This window comes from Phascolarctos cinereus, unplaced genomic scaffold (assembly GCF_003287225.1).
Source record: "Phascolarctos cinereus isolate Bilbo 61053 unplaced genomic scaffold, phaCin_HiC Scaffold_4;HRSCAF=312, whole genome shotgun sequence".
NCBI classification, from domain to species: domain Eukaryota; kingdom Metazoa; phylum Chordata; class Mammalia; order Diprotodontia; family Phascolarctidae; genus Phascolarctos; species Phascolarctos cinereus.
The window spans coordinates 45,117,240-45,138,337 of NW_027555847.1; the positions used below are offsets into that span (position 1 = coordinate 45,117,240).

At 39.1% G+C, this 21,098-nt stretch overlaps 1 protein-coding gene and 1 long non-coding RNA gene across 5 annotated transcripts in view; both read right to left on the reverse strand.

The window, feature by feature from the left end:
- Positions 1-2,877, reverse strand: part of IL5RA (interleukin 5 receptor subunit alpha) — a 52,019-nt gene extending 49,142 nt beyond the window's left edge. For 2 of the 3 annotated variants that reach the window (XM_020968478.2, XM_078152156.1), the window contains exons 1-3: positions 2,774-2,877; positions 1,404-1,540; positions 52-136 (exon numbers count right to left, since the gene is read on the reverse strand). In XM_020968478.2, the coding sequence (XP_020824137.1) occupies positions 52-133 (82 nt within the window). In that variant the 5' untranslated portion in view covers positions 134-136; positions 1,404-1,540; positions 2,774-2,877. Of the gene's footprint in view, positions 1-51; positions 137-246; positions 465-1,403; positions 1,541-2,773 lie in introns of those variants that run through there. The other variant, XM_020968477.2, reaches the window with a different exon arrangement.
- Positions 2,878-5,409: 2,532 nt separating this feature from the next.
- Positions 5,410-11,372, reverse strand: LOC144456615 (uncharacterized). Of its 2 annotated transcripts, none has more exons than XR_013485611.1 (3): positions 10,847-11,372; positions 7,804-7,891; positions 5,410-5,495 (listed from the first exon to the last, which is right to left on the reverse strand). It is a non-coding gene; the product is annotated as an uncharacterized LOC144456615 (long non-coding RNA). The 2 variants fall into 2 exon arrangements; XR_013485612.1 differs by lacking the exon at positions 5,410-5,495 and adding an exon at positions 6,235-6,338.
- Positions 11,373-21,098: the final 9,726 nt, after the last annotated feature.

Sequence of the window (21,098 nt, forward strand, 5' to 3'; positions counted from 1 at the left end):
TACTATTACTAAAAAGAGAAATACATTTGAATCTCTATAGCTATTACTTACTTTGTTTTTCCAGACATGAATTTGTTTGTAGTACCACCGCTGACCCAATGAGAAACAGGAAAATAATCACCATGATGATCATATTCTATTGAAAATAAGAGGTCACATAGAAAATCACCCATACTGCCTTTTAAAAACTGACAACTAAATACTATTATACAGTTCAATTTAATCCAATGGATGACATATGCAAACCTTAAAATATTATGTTATTACTGCTGTTCTTGCTGCTCCTGCTATCTGTTTCTTCGTACATCTCATAGAGGTCTCCTGCACTAAGGTCATCCTCTGATGCCTCCCTAGGGTATGGGTCCTTGAATGGGCCCTGGGTACCTGGAGGCTATTTCACAAAAGCAGAAGATATGGCAGGGCCACAGAAGCTACAAGGGCTGCAAGCACAGGCCTGGAAATGATCTGAGTGTTTGTTGCCCAAGGACCAGCCTCGCTAAGTTTGGAAAGACTCATCACCAATTTGGTCACATGATGGTGAACTGTTTGGCCACAGCAATGCACAAATAACTTCTCCTTAGTGATAAAGAGGTTGTGCTCTGTACACAAGTTAGCACATGTTTGCACAGTATAACAGAAGGCAATTAATAACCCAGCAGAGGCTGATCTCCAAAAACGAATGGCCCGAAGAGCTGTCCACACAGCTCCTCCACAGAAAGTATACAATACAGCCATAATCATTACCTAGAATAGGGTATGAAAGAAAAGGACAGGAAGTCAGTCCACATAGATACCCATGCTACATACATGCTGAGAAGAACACACTTTTCCATAAATAAAAAGACACAGACAGAAGAGAAAAAGGAAAATATTACAAGAAGACCACTGGGTACCCATAAATGATAAATATAGTTACATGAGCAAGCTTTGAGACTATAGCTGGAGTGTGTATTCTCTAACAGACTTGCAGTGTTCCCTTCTCAACATTTGCTACTGACTTTCCTAACCCTCCTTTCACATGTACATGTAAACAGACTGCATTATAAAAGATTCAAAAAGGAGACTTACAACGGGTCAAAAGCCTAGTCCTTGCCCTTGAAGGGCTTATACTTTAGTAGAAGACATTAAAGATGAAATGAATAATGGCACAAGGCAACTTATCTCTGCATGCTCCATAAATAGCATAAGTAAATAGAAAAAATATAAAGATATAATAAGATAAAAGGAGATATTTGTGAAGTGCTTTGCAAACCTTAAAGTGCTATATAAATGCTAGCTATTATTACCATGTACAATATATGTACAATAATGATAATAAACACTATAATATTCAGAGAAGGGAAAGACAATTGTAACAGGGAATAGTCAGGAAAAAAAAAACTTTAATAATAAAAAAATCATACCTGTGATGAAACTCAATAAAAACAATCTTATTATTCCATTGGTAAGAAAGGGCTGGAGATCACTTGGGGAGAACAGAATGGAAATCTGGGTTTCTTTTTTGCCAGCTTTGAAATCTAATTTGAAGATTCAGCTTAATCTATAAATACAAGACAACATCTCATTGAGCATTTCCTTCACTGACTGGTACTTTCAGTTACTTATTAAAATATGTAGTAAAGTATATATAGTATTTTCAGTTACTTATTAAAATTAGACTAATTAAAAGAATATAGAATCTATTTTCTTCAGCTTTTTGAGATGGTCTTGGCTAAAATTGAAATGACACTTATCTGTGAAATGACCTGGAATCAACTTTCCTGATTACTACTGAATGACTATAGGGGGATATACATATATATATATATATATATATATATATATATATATATACACACACACATATATATGCATATATATGTATATATATATATACATATATATACATATATATACATATATATACATATATATACATATATATATATGTATGTATGTGTGTGTATGTGTGTGTGTGTGTGTGTGTGTGTGTGTGTGTGTGTGTGTGTGTGTGTATGTGTGTGTGTGGTTTAGTCAATGTGGGCACTCCCTCCACTGGTATCAAAGGCAATCTTCCTAAAACTTCCTATATAATCACCAAGAGTCACTGTGCATAGAGACCCTTCAGTCATCCTAGAGATAAATCTCTTTACACTTGGCTAAGCCAGTCCTCAAACACCAAATGGACAGTGCCATGCCTGTGTGATAATACGCACCATTGAAATAAATAGCACAAATCAGTTATCTTCCAAGCAAGTGTATATAGATCAAAATTTTTCAGAAAAAAAAGAAGACATTTATTTGTATATTTCACTTGAAAATCCCACACCAAGTAAAGATACTTCAAAGCTTTCCAAATCCTATGACCAAGCCACTGATCACAGGTGCTGATCTCATTAACCCAGGACAGCAGAAAGGCGAAGCTTTCCCAAACTCTAGTCCTACATCACAAACTGCCCATTGAACATTTCAGAGTAGATATCCCATAGGCATTAGCATACCCCCAACAGAAGCCATAATCATCCCTCCTAAACCTCTCTCTCTTCCAAGGTGTCCCTACAGTCACCCAGGCTTGCCACTTTGACTCTTCACTCTCACTCTATATATATAGTCAGTTGTCAAATCTTAATATTTCTATCTTTACTCATCTCTTGTATATGTCCCCTTGTCTCAAATCACATAGCCACATTAGTGGCTTTTCATCAACTCAACTAAACTATTGCAATAGACAGTGAAGGGCTTAGTAAATAGTGTACTGCAGCTGGAGTCAGACAGACATGAGTTCAAATCCTACCTCAGACAATTACCATCTGCACAACTTTGGCCAAGTCATATATCTTCTCTCAGTTTCCTCATCTGTAAAATGGGAATAATAATCATAGCATCTCCCTCATGGGATTTCTGTGAGGATCAAATGAAATAACATATACCTTAGAGTGCTATATAAATGCTAGTCATTATTATTGCTATTAATTGGATCTCCCTGCCTCAAGTCTCTCCTAACTCCATTCTGTTCTTCATACAACTCCCAAAGTGATTTTCTTCAAGTCTAAGCACATCATATCCTCCTCCTGCCCCTTCTATAAACTCCATTAGCTCTCTCTCTCTTACCTACAAGATCAATAGAAGGGCCTTCCTAACCTCATCCCTTCCTACCTTTCCCATCTCACACTGTCTTCTCTCTTCCAAGATTTCTACAATCCAGTGGCCCTCTCTCTGAAGCTTATACTCAGAGAAATTCGTCCAGAGCACTGAGAGGTCAGAGACTTGCCCAAGACCACAGAGCAAATATGTGTCAAAGACAGGACTTGAACCTGAGTAACTTGTCTATGATCATAAAACTATCATCTGATTCAAGCCTTCAGCACCTCTTACCTGGACTCCTTACAGTTCCCAAAAAGAGATTCCTAACATATAAGTCTAAGTATCTCTTTCTCCCCTTCCCCCTAAACTCCATAGTCTTCCTTTTACCTCCATGATCACATATAAAGTCCTATCGTTTGAAGCTCTTCACAATCTGACCTCTTCCTTCCTTTCCAGTCTTCTTACTCTCTCCTTCCTTCCAGGAATTCTGCAATATATTTAAATCCCTTTCTCTCTTTCCCTCCCTCCTTCTCTCCCTCTGTCTTTTCCTCCCTTTGATATAGATACATAGATTTATCAATAGATAGATAGATATTTTATGCACCTAGTTATTTACATATTGTCTCCTTCATTTGCATGTGAAAGTCCAGGTAAGAGGTGCTGAAGGCCTGAATCAGGTGATAGTTTTATGATCATAAACAAGTTACTTACCCTGTCCATGCTCTAGGAAACTTTCTGAGACTCTAAACTGCTGAGGTCAGCCAGTCAGTCAACTAGAATTTTTAAGTAATATGTGCCAGGTACTATGTTAAATGCTGGGAACATGTAGAAAGGCACAAGACAGTCCCTGCTCTCAAGGAGCTCACAACCTAATGGAGGAGACAGCATGCAAACAACAAACTTCGCACAAACAAGCTATATTCAGGATAATATAATCCACAGAGAGAGGCCACTAGAGTAAGGAGGGTGAGCAAAGGTTTCCTGTAGAAGGTGGTATTTTAGAAAGGACTTCAAGGAAGCTGGGAATGGTAGGAGGCAGAGATGAGGAGGAAAACATTCTAGGCATGGGGAATAGTCAATAGTGCCTTCCTTGTGGGGAGTTCCTTTTACCAGTAAAATCACAAGTTTAGAGCTGATCTTTGTCCCCTACTTTTAACAGCAGCATCACCAAACCACTCATAGTAGTAGTAGTAGTAGTAATCATAGTAGTAGTAGTAGTAGTAGTAGTAGTAGTAGTAGTAGTAGTAGTAGTAGTAGTAGTAGTAGTAGTAGAATGAAATGTGCAACAAGAAATTGAGGTAGGGGTGTGGGAAGAGGGAAATATACTATCTATTCTAATAATGATGTTGTCTGAGAAGACTATTTTCCTAGGGAATTAATTTGAATATGTATTAACTTCAACAAGTTTCACTATTGAGAATCTTAGAAAAGAAAAAATGTAATATGGTGACACTATAAAGCCCACAGGGAAATTTTGTCTATTTTGGTAAAGTTACTTTTAATTACATTCATGATAGTATTTCAAAGAAGTCACTCTTTCTCACTATACAATCAAAAAAAAGATATACCTCTTTTTTTTGCCAGTTAATTTTTGAAAATGATACCAAAGCAATGGAACAAAACTGTTAGATATCTCCAATAGGAATTTGTAATATTCTGAAAAACCTATGGGTTTTCTGGGCCTCACCTTGCTCCAGTGACAGTCCCTATCCCTATTTGCTAAACCTATACTGGTTCTTTTTCTAAACAAGCCTCTCCCCACACACACCTGGAGCTTCTCATGCTGGAAACTTCCAGTTCCATGGCCAGTCTTTGGTACCTTCCTGCCTATGACAACATGGCTGGAAAAGGAATCGGGTACACCTGAGTGAGGTTCCCCATTCCCATTTCTTCTAAAACATCTGGACCACCTCGCCACCAATGAACTGTCTCATAGATCACTCAGCTGGCTTTCTGTAAGAATTTGATAATTGCTTTTATATAGAAATTAAATTCACTTTATAGGCATTATCTCACTGGATTCTCGTAATAACCCTATGAGACATTTTATCCTGTAAGGAGGATTCCTAGGAAGATGGGACAAGAGGAAGAGAGAGGTCAGAGGGGATGCCCTATGCATTTCAGGAAGGGATTATGCAATGATAGAATGGCCAGAATTATTTGTTCTCTTCCATGATGGAAGTGTGAGGATGGATCAGTTGAAATCCATCATGCTGCCGTAACAAGTCAGTAGTATGGCAGGACCATGAATTTCAAGCTTGGAAAGATCCTCAACGGTCACCTAGCTCAGCCCCCTCCTTTTTTACGATGAGGAAACTTGAGGCTCAGAAAAGTGAAGGGACTTGCCTGAGATGACTCAGGTAGTAAGCAAAGCCAGGACTGGATTCAGGCTCCAAATTCAGCAGTGCTTTGGATTGTATAGACCGTCCTCTCTGTATTAGGGGGAAAAAAACAGTTGAATTACTCCTTATCTTGAGCAAGTTTTACCGTTGTTTCAGTATGTAATAATAAAAAAAAATGCAAGGATACTTGAAATAAGACAGGAATATTAGTGTGGAAACATGTTAAATAGCTCATTTCTCAGTGGGAGGACTTAATATAAATGGCCAGTATCAAACAATTCTCCTAATGAGGATGTCAATAAATCTTATCTCCTTTCACTATAAATTACGTCTAGAGCAGAGGCTCATGAGACACCAAGTCTTTAACCTAGAGATCTGACATAATTGCTCCAAACTCTACCTCTCAGAAGGCTCCCGATAAGGTTCAGCGCGGCAGTTTAATGTCCCTTTAGCACGCCCTGTTTACCTGGCACTGCACTTGCCTCCTGTTTTGAAATTGATGAAGTGACATTATCACAAATAGGACTAAACTAGTGACCCCTCATAAAGAGAGAGAGATAAGGTTTGATCCAGTCCGGGAGATCACGGGCAATGTTGCACAGTTGAGCAATCTGCAATGGAATTTCCCCTGGCATTCCTGAGAATTGATGAAATCCAACCTTCGAAAATTGGTTTTAAAAAATAATATTAAAAAGGACATTTTCTGCCCCCAAACTAATGCTGCTGTTTGCAGGAATTTATTTTATTAAACCCGAGCCCTACTTTCAGTACCTCTCTGAGTCTGTTGTGTTCCCACCCAATTTCAGATCAACCTCAATGAGCTTTACCTCTCACTGAAATTGAACGCCCGCCTGCAGGATTTATGCTCCACTGGATTCCCCCGCACGTAGGTGCTTCTGATTAATGGCCTGAAATCTTTCTTGGAAGTGCCTGCTATTCAAATAAAAACGTAAAGCCCTTCATTGCTCAAGAATTTAAAGACAGTCTCGAGGACAAGAAGGATGTAGCGTCTGAGGTGGAGGGCGAGGAGGGCGGAATCGACAAGCAGCCCTCCTGCCATGGTGTCTTTAGAGTTGGGGAAGAGAGTGGGGGGGGAGGGCAAGAGGAGGGGGTGAGAGAGAGGGAAAGACAGAAAGAGAGAGAGAGAGAGAGAGAGAGAGAGAGAGAGAGAGAGAGAGAGAGAGAGAGAGAGAGAGAGAGAGAGAGACAGAGAGAGACAGAGACAGAGAAACGGGGGAGAAAGAGAGAAACAAGATTGTGATTCCTAGAAAAAGGACAAATAATTTCAACTGTTCTGGAGCTCCCTGCAATCCTTAGTAGGCTGTCTCGATAGCTCATAGGGGCTGAAAAATATCACCACCTGATGACCAATCTTCTGGTTGTGGCGCTCCAAACTTGGCTCTACAGAGCCATATTGGGGGGACCTTACATCTCGGCAAAGCCTTGGAGAGCGCAGAGTCCGAGAAGTCTCACAGCCTTAGAAATCAAGGAAATCAAATAGGGTTGCCCTCCTCTGCCCCCCCACTGCACCCCGACCACCAAAGACTTCTGATTTTAAGGCTGCCACTTGTCACTTGATGCTACTTGGATAATTGTACGCGCCAGGTCGAAGGAGGTGGAAAGGCTAGCAACTTCAGGAATCACCTCTCTTCTTCCCTCCACTCTTCCTCACTCTCCCTTAGGATGGCACTGGTGTCCCCAAGTACTAACAGGGCGTTCAAGGAAGAAGGGTCAATAAACTATAGAAAAACAAATGCTGCATAATAAGCAAAAAGGCTGAGCAACGTAGGAAGCCAGTCTGTAAATCGCTCTGCTTGTGAAGATTTCAAGGCTGTATCTATCAATATCTATTTTTGTATCCATACACGTATATTTAAATATATGCATGTGTATACACACATATATGTGTATGTATACATATGTACATACGCTAGAAATTTTCTCAGAACACTTTTTAGAAAATAATCCATTCTGTCTCCCAAATATTACTATTTTTAAGACTTTACTAGCTACAGATACTAGGTAGATTACTGTGTTTGTAAGGGGTGGGGGGAACTTCATTCTAAACTTGAAAACAGTCCCTAGTACTGTTAGAAAACAGTCTGTTCTAGCACTCAGAAACACCAGAGAACTTCTTGTATAGTAATTCCTTAGTACACGTATATTATTCAGCATGTCTCCATAAGCAGTCATTTTTCATTCCTTCATGAATTTTAAGTTCACCAGGGACAGTTTGAAATATGCTGTGTTTTTAATTTCTTGGTTCCATCCCATTTCTTGTATTTGCATTTGGATATATTATTTTCTTTTGGTAAATAGATTAAGGTAAATTAATGAATATTTTAAAAATGAAGAAATTTGATTTTTTTAAAAAAATTGATGTAAGAGCCAAACAAACCTGGAGATGTTTCCAAACCCCAGCAGAAACAAAAGGAGTCTTCAGTGGTACACTGGTTTTGCTCAATTTTCTTCTTCTAGTATTATACCTAATAAGAAGAGTGAGAATAGTTAAAATGATATAGTGAGAACTCTCTAACCCATGAAATGGCATTGTAGACTCTATTCTGTTTTTCAACCCAAGTAATATTGCATCCCCATTACCCAAATGTATGTATGTGTGCAAATATAATTTTTAAAAAATGCATATTCTAATTTAAAAGCTATAAAACATCCAGGACAATAAAATAAATTAAATAATTTTAAATACTAAAGACACCCATCTTAGAGAACTATATTGTACAGATATGGACACCCAAACTACAAAAGGAAAGCTTAATATTGACCATGCTTAGCTGTAGAAGCATTATGAGCCATATTCTGAAGGTACTGCATCATATAAAGTTCTCCTGGTCATCTCTGCCTCCCTCCCTCCTTGCTTCTCTTCCTTCTTTCCTCTCTTCCTTTTTTTCCCCTCCTTCCATCTACCCTTCTTTCCCTCTATTTTTCTCTCCCCTCCTTCTTTCCTCTCTTCTTCCTTCCTTCTCTCCCTTGTTCCCTCTACAATAATGAAATACTATGAAATACTAAGACGAGGACCACAAAGTATTTAAAACAATGACCCCATGAGCAACATGCTGATAAGCCTGCAGAGATGAATCCAGCATTTTCTCCTGACGTGCAGAGAAGTTCAGTTAAGACATTGTTAGAAAGAGGTAGTGGTGACAGTGGATGCACTTTATCTTTGTGTGAGGTTTTGTTTTGTTTTAAGGTTTTTTTTTCTCCTTTGAGGCGGTTTTCATCTGTTACATGATCATAGCTCTAATAGTAAAAATGGAAAGGCTATGTTTCCTTATTACAGAAAAGCAATTACTCTTGCTAAAGCAAGTAGGGAAAACATGTAAGAACTAAGAGGCTGCTAGGACAACCTTAATGATAATTGTATATGAAATATATGCTATCAGATAAAAAGATTTCTACACATAGATCTCAGCTTTAAAAAAAAGGCTCTTCACTTAATATAACTTTTCTTATTCCCCCCTTTCTATATTCTGTCGACCTCAGTCCCACTAGTAAATCCAACCAAAAGCTGCCCTCTTCAGGAGTTCTTCTGACTAATTCTGAGACTGAACCCATTCCCTGGGTCCTGGAGTCCTTATTTGTAGCAGAATCAGCAAGGAATGCAGAAATAACCTACCTGAAGTCCTAAAATATCAAAGCATAGTGTCAATCAAACTTTATGACAATTAAGTAAAAGGAAAAAGTCATCTTCATAGTTGTCCTGGCCATGATCTTTGTCATCCTTATCACCACTATCAATGTTGAAAACACCCTTAGATTTCTAACCCAATCCATAATTTTATGGGTTAGAAAACTTCCAAGGGAGGACAAATGGCTTTGTCCAAGTTTCCAAATGTAGTTAGTGAAAACGCTAGAACTCAGATCCATACCACTCTGCCTCTTTGTGAGGAAAGCAGAGGGTATTCAAGAAAAAAAAATCCTGCAGAGAGTAGCTGATATAATAGAGAGCCCCCTGGAATAAGGGTTAGAGTAATGATCTCAGAGCCAAGAAGACTTTAGTTCAAGGCTCATCTCTCACTTAATCTCTCAGTGCCCTGGGTAACTCTGTCAGACTATAAATTAAAGAGAAGGTGCCAATCTGCATTGGTGGAGGGAGTTCCCTAACCCCAGGAGTACGCTAAGTCAGTAAATCACAGATTGAGCCCCTTTTCTACAAATCTTCCATTACATAATGGTAAGCTTTCTTATAGGCACCTAGATGGTACAGTTCAAATCTGGCCTCAGATATTTCCTAGCTGTGTAATCCTAGGCAAGTAACTTAATCATGTTTGCCTCAGTTTCCTCATCTATAAAATGAGCTGGAGAAGGAAATGGCAAACAAAAGCATCTTTGCCAAGAATACTCCAGATGGGTCCTGAAGAGTTGGACACAACTGAAATAACTAAACAACAGCTTTCCTACCGCCTCCTAATCTAAAATTCTATGGGACTTAGATATTAGATGCTAGGCTAGGGAAATGTAATGTTTTAAATTCAGTTCTTAGACTACTGAACATTCTTACATAAAATATTCTCTCTCTACACAGTATGTACTTAATAAAAGTAAACATCATGAAAGGTGGTGGTAACAATGGAAAGTCCAAAGCACAGACAAAATTAATTCTTCAATTAGTAACATCTGACTTTATAATTTCATCTGATAGGTATCACAGATAGGTGATACCTGATAGGCATATGAGATCACACATAATGTCTACGGATCTTTTCCTTCAAGCTAGGTTTCTATAATTAATGGTGAAAATTTGGGCAACAAAAGACTCTTGGATAAGGGCCTTAAAGGTATGCCTATTCCATTTATTTACAAGAATAATTCTGCTTAAAAGCACATCTATGTTCTGATTTAATTTTGCTTGCATTTTTAAAAACATTAAATACTTTATCCAACAGAACAAGTCCTAGAATTTAGAATATGTTCCTTCATTGAAACAATAGGAAAAAGTATTTGCTTGGAGAAAAGTCATTCACCAGTCCTGTTCTCATAAAGATTTAATAAAAGCCAACTAAAGTTTAAGATCTCTCAGTAGACAAATAAAGATCTATCTCAGCAAATGTAGAGTTGCAGTTTTCATTGGTGCTGAGGGATTTTACACACAAATGCAATTTTATTTTACATTTAAAAGAGGTAAGTAAATAGACAAATCAATTTTAGCTCTCCTGAAATTTCCTATTGGACCATTAAATTTAAAAGATGGGGACTTGGATAACAGTTACAAGAGCAGAAACCCAAGGGTAAAGATCGTAAAAATGATCACCTTCAAAATTCTAAAGAGTCATCCCCAATCAGAAGGGAGGTAGACCAAATTTATTCATCTTCCTTAAGATGAACACCTGTGTGACTATTTTTACTTCTCTTAAGGTTCCTATGAAACCATCTGTAGTACACAAGTAAAAAGGAACACAGGATCAATTCCTCCAAACCCTTACCTTTCTGCCTAATCAACACTGACAGCTGACTTGAAATTTCTTCGGAAATAGATGTTTGAGTCGATTTACGTGATCTTGATCTCATCAGCCGACCTAATTATGTGGCTCGTAAATGACAACAACAACAAAAACAACCACAAGAAGATAGGTTCAAAATCCAGCCATTTCTAAGGCAGTACCCTCTTTAAATAAATGTAGATCAGCAGTCTACAACCAACATGAAATCAAGAACTAATCACAGATGTTTCAAATTTGGTTTTAGAAAGGAAGTGTGATCTAGGTGTTTTGGGTTTTTTTTGCATAAATTCATCAGCAGAGTTGCCTATGCCATAACATGGTGATAAGGTGCTGACCCAGAGCAAAAAGCCCGTGGGATGAAATTCCTCAGAATTGTAAAGGTAGTGGGTAAAGGTTTTCTCCAAAACATTTTTCTCGAATTTGCCTCAAATCATCACAGCCCCAACAGATGAAAAAATGGGTCCTCCAGATTGTGTCACCTGGGATTTCCTTATAGGTAAAATGGCATGATGATAAAGTCAATTCAATTTAACTAATATTTCATAAGCACCTACCACGGGCAAATTCCTATGCAAGGTAATAGGATGCAAAGATGAAGATGAAATAGTCCCTACCCTCAAAAAGTGTACATTTTACTGGAGAGCCACTACATGTACCTAGATAAGGGTAAGGTGAAACAAAGAGGGAGATAGGACTAACCACTATTAGGGGTCAGGAAAAACTCCTTATAAGAGGAAGCATATGAGCTGAGCCTTGAAAGAAGGTAAGAGGCCAAGGTAAGAAAAGAATCTAATTCCATGCATGAAGGAAAGCCCATGATAGGAGATGGAGTACCAATTTCAAGGAAAAACAGATGAGGACTCTAATAAATAAAGAGTCAAAAGTATAAACAGGCATGTCTCCAAGGAAGAAATCCAAAATACCAACAATTATATGAAAAAATAATAACATAAATACAAATTAAAACAACTCTAAAGTTCTTTCTCATACCCATCAGATTGATAAAGATGAGAAAAGAGGAAAATAACTAGAATGACTGGAGTAATTCACAGCATCAGTCTAAAAATATTCACCAAAAGACAACAAATTGGTCATACCCTTGTCCCCAGCAATACCATTCCTAGGCAAATAGCTAAAAGAGATCTAAGAAAAAGGAAAAGTTCCCATGTTGCAAAAAAAAAAAAAATTATAACATGACTTTGTTACAGCAAACTGGAGGGAAAGCCCATTAAGTGAGATGAACAAATTAAAGTATATAAGTGTAGTGGAATATTATTGTGCTTTAATTAATAATGAAAGTGATCAATTCAGAGAAACCTGTAAAAACTCCAATGAATGACACAGCTTGAAGCGAGCAAAACCAGGAGAACAATGTATAAAATGGCTACAATATTGTATAGAAAAACAACTTTGAAAGACAACAACTCTGACTAATGCAATGACTTAATAGGATGTAAGAGGCCAATGTTGAAGCATGCTTCCTTCCTACTGACAGAAAGATGATGGATTAGAGGTAAAGCAGAAGACATAATTTTCAGACATTGTTGATGTATGGATTTATTTTGTTTGACTATGCATTTGTTTAGAAGGGAGAATTTTTTTTTCAATTTAACATAGGAAAAAGGTTAGAGGGAAGACAACCCCCCCAAAAAAAAACATAAGGAAGAGAAGTTCATTGATAAATTTTTCAAATGCGCAATCAGAGGGAGATAGACAAGCAGGACAGCTTTGAAACTGCATTGAATTTATTATATAATTTTTAAGTAGGCTATATTTAATAAAGATTTGACATTTCATATATGTCACTTTCCTAACGTTCTTTGTCTATGAAAATGTATATATGGTTTGTCAAGTCCAGAATAACAAAAAAATAAAATCACTAAACCACAAAAAAGTAAGTCACTTTGACTGGAATGTATAGTGAATGAAAGTTAATAATGTGAAATAAATAAGGCAGTTTTAATAATGAACCCTCAGCATGGAATGGAGATAGAATGCTGGACCTGGGTCAGGAAGATCTGAGTTCAAATCCTGACTAATAACTCTGTGATGGGAGGTTAAGTAATAGCCATTCTGGCTTCAATTTCCCAGTAGGAAACTCCAGCTCTGGGCTTACATGTCTCCTCCAAAGACACTCTTCTCATAACCATTAGCTCCCCTGAATAGAATTGTGGAGACAGGACAATCTCTTAAACAAAGCTTAGATTTGTCTCATTTCTAGGATCTCCTCCCAAAAGGGATTATTAACAGGTTCCTTTCTAGAGAGAGACTCTCTATACTAAGTAGATTGGGTATAGGACAGCTATTTATTTCTCCACTACAACATAAATGTATAAAACACAAAAGACTCATAAACCTAAATTGACAAATACTTTTAAAATGATACAATAATATTTTATACAGTGTTATTATATTATTATATATTATAATATATAATATATTATATTATTATGTATAATATAATATAACACATATTATATATATATTGTTATTATATAATATATATATTCTATGCTCCTAAAAGATTGATACTTAATATTAAAAAATGAACACTGTGGGACTGCTGAACAGGCAAATCACCTTCACTCAGCTCTACACTGTGCAAGTACTAGTTCAAGCTCTATGTTTTGGGAAGTCAGGGCATGGCTTATACCAGCACTACTGTTCGTGGATGCTCTGAGGAGTGGTAGGAAGCACCTTCTGCAGAACAGTCAGCATCAACTGAGGATCCCAGGAACACCTGAACTCCTGAGGTGATTCCTAGGCTTGAAAAGCTTCATTTCAGGTTATCTGTACTTGGGGAAAGGGACCTAAGTATCTAGGTCTTGGAGATCCAATTTCAGCCTCAACCAGGCAAACACATGTTTTCTTTGCTCTGTTCAAACACTGCACCACCCCCCAACAAAGTCCAAGCAGAGAGGGATCTAAGTTCTCAAGCTAAATGAATATAAGAGAGGAAGGAAAGAAGGAAGAGGGTAGACATCACTCCTTTGAAAACCTACTGAATGAACAAGTTGTGGTATATGATTATGATAGAATACTACTGGGCTATAAGAAATGACGAGCTCAATGATTTTAGGAAAACCTGGAAAGACTTGCATGAAATAACAAGAGTGAAACGAGCAGAACCAAGAGAACATTGTATACGTAACAGCAAAATTGTTTTAAGAATAACTGTGAACTAATAAATTATTTTGTCTGTTATAAATACTCACATTAACTATATAGGACATGTGAAGAAAGACATCTGAATCCAGAGAAAGAACTGATAAATAGAAGTATGTATGAAATAATTTTACATATATGTATATATAGTTATGTGTGTATACACATATACCAATTTGTGTCTAATGGTAGCCAACTCTAGGGTGGAAGGGGAAGAAAGAAAAAAGCAAAAAATATATGTGATGATTTTGTTGTATATTTGAAAAGAATAACAAATTGTGCATGATAGAGTTGCAGATTCATGTGCAATCATCTTTTTTATTACACTATGTTATGGAAATGTTTGTTTTATGCCATGAATTAAAAGTAAAATAATTTTTTTAAAAACCCTACTGAATGGGCAGCTCTTGCTTTTCAGTGGCCCCCATCATGGTAGGGGAGGGGGGAGGACAGGAGAATGAAGAGCACGGAGAGGAGCAGGAAGAAGGCGGAGCCCACAGGGAGGGGGAGGGCACAGTCCTGTTCTCTTTAAAAGGACAAAGTGCATAGCCTGCCCGAAGCAGCCAGGGTGTAGACTCTACATCTCATGATGTGTCCTAGCTAGAATGTGTGTCAGCAGGTGTAGCCACCGCACAGGCTCATCCGCACACATGCTCCAGGCCATGGAGCCATAGAGATGTGTAAAATAAAGTTAATACGGGTACCCACCTCACAGAGTTGTTGTGAGGTCCAAATCAAGTCACACATGCTGAGAGCTTTGCAAACCTTAAAGTATTATATAAGCGTCACCCAGGGGCCTAGATTTAGAGTTCAGATGTACTTCAGAGGATGCAAAGGTCACAGGTATATCAGACACCATCTAGTCTAACCCTTTCATTTTACAGATGAGGAAACCAAGGCCTATGAAAGTTAAGTGATTTACCCAAGGTCACAAAGGTGGTAAACATCATAGGTGTGATCTCAAACCAAACCCCATGACTGCTAAGGCAGGACTCTTTCTACCATGATATGATATGATATGATATATTATAACATAACATAGTATAGTACAGTATAATACAATGCAATATAATCTGGTATCATACCATATGGAGCAGCTAGATGGCACCGTGGATAGAGTGCTGGTCCTGGAGTCAGGAAGACTCATCTTCCTCAGTTCAAATCTGGCCTCAGACACTTGTTAGCTGTGTGACCCTGGGCAAATCTTTTCACTCTGTTTGCCTCAGTTTTCTCATCTGTAAAATGAGCTGCAGAAGGAAATGGTAAACCACTTCAATATCTTTACCAAGAAAACTCCAAATGGGATCATGAAGAGTCAGACATGAATGAGACTGACCAGACAATAACAAAAATCGCATGATATCACATTATATGATATGATACAATATATGATATGATATGGCATGACATAATGTAAGGTGATTTGTCAAGATAATAAGGCATTTATTAAGCGCTTACATTCCAAGTACTATGCAAGCACTAAAGATATAAATACAAGCAAAGACAACAATCCTTACTCTCAAGGACCCCGAATTCAAACGAGGGAGAGGAGGCAAGGGCTCCACACCAGGTATCATGATTAAGAAATGATTGGGGGGGGGCATTGAGGAATCCTAGAGACAGGTAAAAAAGGTCAGAACTGATATTACTTAGCTTGGTTTCCATTCTAGAGCTGGTAGAATGACAAAAAGGCTCTGGTGAGTAACATGTACCCTTAGGTTAAACCCACATCTTTAACTCTTTTTCTTTCTTTCCTCTGACTACACCAAGCTCACTTCCCTTTTTTCAACAGCATTTCGTAGATCTTCTTCTGCAAAACAAGGATGTGGTTGGTGAGTTAAACTGTGCCATGTTGTGACTAGGGTACCCGAGTTTTTAAGAGAAGGAAAGTAAAGCCATGACTAAAAACAGGTTTTACCTTTCCGGGACCTAAGAAATCCGACTTAGTTTAACAGAAGGAAAACAAGTGCCTGTAACCGAACATAGTGAGTACTCAGTAAATGGTTGTCAGATGGAATTAATGATAAATACATAATGATTTACATACCTTAGCTCATCGGATCCTCACAACTCTCAGTGGAAAATGGGGCAGCTACCATCATCTTCACGAGAAAACTACGGCTCAGAGAGGTTGTTACTTGCTCACAGTCCCAGCTAGTATGAAGTGCACTGGGAACAGCAACCTCAGCCTCCTAACTCCAAGTCTAGTGGGCTTTCCACCTTGCTTGCTGCTGAGTGTGTCCTGGCGAGTTCACTTTTGCATTTGGCAATGATTAGAACGGTGGGATATCCAAAGCACAGACATAGGCATTAGGTACTGATCCCCTACCTGGCCTTTGTTGGCCCAACGATCTGGAAAGCAACTAAAGGAAAATGAGAAGAGGTTGGAAGGACGTAGTGAGTTCCCTTAGGACGCAGAGCTTACCTTGCCCTCAATGCACTTAGCCGAGTGTGTCCACAACGGTGGGGGAGGGGGTCACTGGAAAAAGAATAACTAAAGGGGATGCACGTGAAGTTAATGATGACATAGTTCAGACATAGTTTGTTCTATTATGATGACTGAGAAATATCTGGAAGAGTTTGCTAACGATGGAAAAGCGATCCACTGTTATCTAACGTCAACCTTGCCCTCACGATCGCAAAGCAGCCCTTTTATTTTTCCCTGATTGATTGTCTACAACATTACCCACAACAGCTGTTTCCCTTCTCCCTTAAGGACTCATACCATTTCTTCCCCCACTCCCTCTCAGGAGAGGACCTCTTGACTTTACTGAGAAAATAGAAGCTATCCACTTCAAGAGTTATTTCCTCCCTTCAAAATCCCTCTGCTCTATCCCCAATTCTCTTCTTTTGTGGCAGTCTCTGAAAAAAAATGGCTGTTTCTTTTGTCGAGGCTAATTCTTCTACTTGTCCACCAGTCAGTCAATCAATCAACACGTCAGACAGTGTGCAAAGAAAGGCAAAAAACCAATCCCTGTTCTTTAGGAGCTCAGAGTCTAATAGAAGAGACAATATGTAAACAACTGTGGACAAATAAACTATATGTAGGATAAATCAGAGAATCTCAAGGGAAGGGAAGCACTAGTATTAAGGGAGATCTGGAAAGGCTTCCTGTAGAGGCTAAGAGAGATTTGAATGAAGCCAGAAAGGGCAGGAGAGGGAGATGAGGAGGGAGAGAATTCTAGGCATGAAAACGGCCAGAGTTGGGAGCTAGAGAGTCTAGTGAGAGGAATAGCAAACAGGCCAGCGTCACTGAATGAGGTTGCTGATGGGGAGTAAAGTGTAAGAAGACTGGAAACATAGGAAAGGGCCAGTTTATGAACCAAGCAGAGGATTTTATGTTTGATCTTGGAGGGGAGAGGGAGCCATTGGAGTTTATTGAATGGGAGTGGGGATGGGGTGACATGGTCAGACTCGCACTTTAAGAAGATCATTTTGGCAACTGAGTGGACTAGAGTAGAGAGAGCCTTGTGGCAGGGAGACCAACCAACAGGATACTGGAACAGTTCATGCATGAACTGATTAGCAACTATACCAGGATGGTGACAATGTCAGAGAAGAGAAGAGGGTGTATTGGAGAGATGTTAAGAAGGTAAAACCTGCAGACTTCAGCAACTGAATAGACGTGGGGATGGGTAGTAAAAGCAAGTGAGGAGTCAAGGATGATACTTAGATTGCAAACCTGGATGACTGGGAAGATGATGGTGTCCTTGACAGTAACAGGGAAATTACAGGAGAGGTCTTGAGGAGAAGATGAGTTCAGTTTTGGACATACTGAGTTTAAGACATCTACGGGGCATCCAGTTTGAGATGTTCACTTGGCAGCTGGTGATGCAAAATTGTAGGTCAAGTGAGAGGTTATAGCTGGATAAATACATCTGGGAATCCATCAGCATAGAGATTATAATTGAATCCGTGAGAGCTGATGAGCTCTTCTAGTGAAAGAGCATAATGAGAGAAGAGAAGAGGTCCCAGGACAGGGCTTTGGGTGATTAGCAGGTTTGTTGGGATGAAAATTCAGCAAAGGAGGCTGAGGAGTAGTCAGACATATAGGAAAATCAGGAGAGAAAGCTGCCATAAAAACTTAGTGTCAAAGAGAAGCGGGTGATTAACAGGCTGCAGAGAGATAGAGAAGGATGAGGATAAAGATAAGGCAGATTAGATTAGGTAATTTGGGGATCATTAGCAACTTTGGAGAGAGCAGCTGCCGTTCATTGATGAAGTCAGAATCCAGACTGCAAAGAGTCCAGAAAACAGTGAGAGGAGAGGAAATGGAAACATTGACTATAGACAACTTTCTCACAGCGTTTAGTCACTGAAGGGAGAAGAGATACGGGCTGGCAGGTACCAGAGATGGACAGATCAAGTTAGGTTTTGTGGAGGATGAGGGAGACATAGGTATGTTTGTAGGCAGTAAGGAAACAACCAGTGGACAGAGAGAGATTGAAGAGAAGTGAGAAAACGGGAAATATAGAGGGAGAGATCTGCTGAAAAATTTGGGAAAGAATGGGGTCAGTTGGGTATGTTTGCCTTGGCAAGAATGGCCGCTTCTTCATATGAAGGAGGAGATAGTGGTAGAAGGCATCTGACTGATGTGAGATGAGGAGGGGATAAGAGGAAGCCTCCGAGAATGACCTCAATGTTTACTGTGAAATCTGAGGCAAGGTTTTCCACTGAGAGGGTGAACGAAGGAGGAACCATGGGAAGTTGGAGGAGAAATGAAAAGGTTTGGAAAAGGGGCAGTGACGAGTGGCATTGTGAATCAGAGACTTGCTGCAATGAGTGTCTAGCCGAGATTATGGAACATAAATTGGGCATGCACCCAGTCATGACAATTTCGTGCCTTTCTCCAACTTTGTTCAGCAGTATGTGAGTAGGAGCAAAGGTAGCAGATGATGGAAATGATCCAAGGCTGAGGTTTGACAAGAAAAAGGCAATCATAGGATAAGGGTAAGGGGCTCAAAAGAAGAGGACAGCCTGGAGTTCAACTGGTTCACCAAAGGGCCAAGCTGGGAAAGAGGAGAGTATAGCCAGTGCAGTGGTGACGGCCTGGGGTAGAACTAAGGAGTGAAAATATTAGAAATCTCAGTGAGGATGAAGATAAGTCAGGGTTTGGGGTTGCAAGGCAGAGGGAAGGATGGAATGACAACAGATTGTGAACAGATAGGGAATTTCAGAGTTCACGAAATGGAAGTGCTGCATTGTGGGTGATGCAAAGATCAAAGGTATGATCGGCCACACATTTCTGTGTGTGGCTGAAGTGAGGTGGAGGAGTCGGTCATAGGAAATGTATAAGGTGAGGATTTGGAAGGTTAGGGTGTTTGAAGGGGATCGATACTTACATGGAAGTCCCCTAGTACTAGTGCCTATGAGGGCAGGAGTTGGGGAGGAGAGAAAGACTGTGAGACAGGCATTGAACTCATTGAGGAAGAAAGGTGAGTATTCTGGAGGTAAGTAGACAAAAGCTAGTAGAATCTTGATTGGGTGATAAATATGGATTGAGTGAACCTGCTAGGAGGAGAGGTTACTGAGTAATGGAAGTATAGAGAGAGAATCTGGAGGTATCCCCTGAATCCCATCTCTTCTCTATTCAGGAGATTGCCCTCTCAATCATTCTTCCTCTGATCTCTCCTAATCTATTGGCTTCTTCTCTGCTACCTGGGGTTGTGTCCATGCTTCCCTCTTCCTTAAACTCTTCCACTTGGCATGAAGTTTCCGTAGGCTAGCCTTTTCTATCTCTCCTCCCTCTCACAGCTACATTCCTAAGGAAGGGCTGTCTATATTAGTCTCTACTTCCTCACCTACCACTTCTCAATTCCATGCAGTGTGACTTCCAACACCAACATTCTATTGGGACCTTCTCTCACCACAGTCACCTATCATTTTTTCACTACTCAATCCAATATTTAAAACATTAAAAAAAAAAGTTTTCTGATTCCTCATTCTACTTGACATCTCTAATCTGTCCTTTCCCCTGCAACAACCGTTGATGTTTCTTCCTCTGCAAAATTTCATGACTTGTATAGATGTCATATCCTCACCCCCCACTACAATACAAGCTCTAGGAAAGCGGCAACTGATTCGTTTTCTTTTGTATTCTCAGGGCTTAGCACATTGTTTTCACTTGATACATTTTTTAATTGCTTTGAGTGGATACATTAGTTAAGTAGATCATTTCCTAAATGAATTTGGCCATGGGAACACTGAGCTTTCAATACACTTTTGAAGTTCATTCCTGCTGATCTGGGGATATCGAATATTCCAGCAATAAAGGGCAGTCTGAGAAATATCAGAGCCTAGTATAGGAAACAGTTGATTTTCATACTGAACTACCCTATATAATCTACGCAAATGTTTCATCATGGAGTGAGTGCAAATTCTAAGGTGTTCCATGAAGCCAAAGAGGCTTCAATTATGGCCACAGCAACAGTCTGTTTATGTCATACAATGACCAACCCCACATTGGCTGAGTTTTGTGAGGCTCATCACCAGAAAAGGATAACTTTTTTTTTTTAACCCTAGCAACCCATTGAAGTGTTATATACCAAGGACATGGAGAGGCTGGGATCTCTGTTAGGGGAGGGAGTGCTCAAAGTGTTGAAACAACGGGTCTTCTGAAGGATTAAAGAGAAGGGAAAATGTTGCTAGTGCTAAAATTTTGTCACTCACCATTTTATTCATTATGTTTCATTTAAGGGTTCCACAGAACTCTGTCTAGGAAATGCTGGTTGTCATGCTTAAGACAGTGGCTAACTCTATATCATAATTTACCTCAAGTGTTGGCACAAAGCCACCTTGTCTGACTTGTTTCTAACCACTCCTTGGTCTGAAATGATTGGGGTTTTTTTGCTTCTTTTTTTTTTCATGCTCTAGGAGGTCTAGAGGATGATATAAAAGAAAAATAACTGTCTCAGAGTACTTAGTCTCACATTGACTGACATATTAGTCACATTACACACAGAGAAATCACATCATGAACTTTCGGTTTAAACAATCTCTTTCTCAAATCAAAGTCCTTAATTTTACATTTCAGTTCTTATAGAAAACACAAATAAGCTGTTTCTCCTTC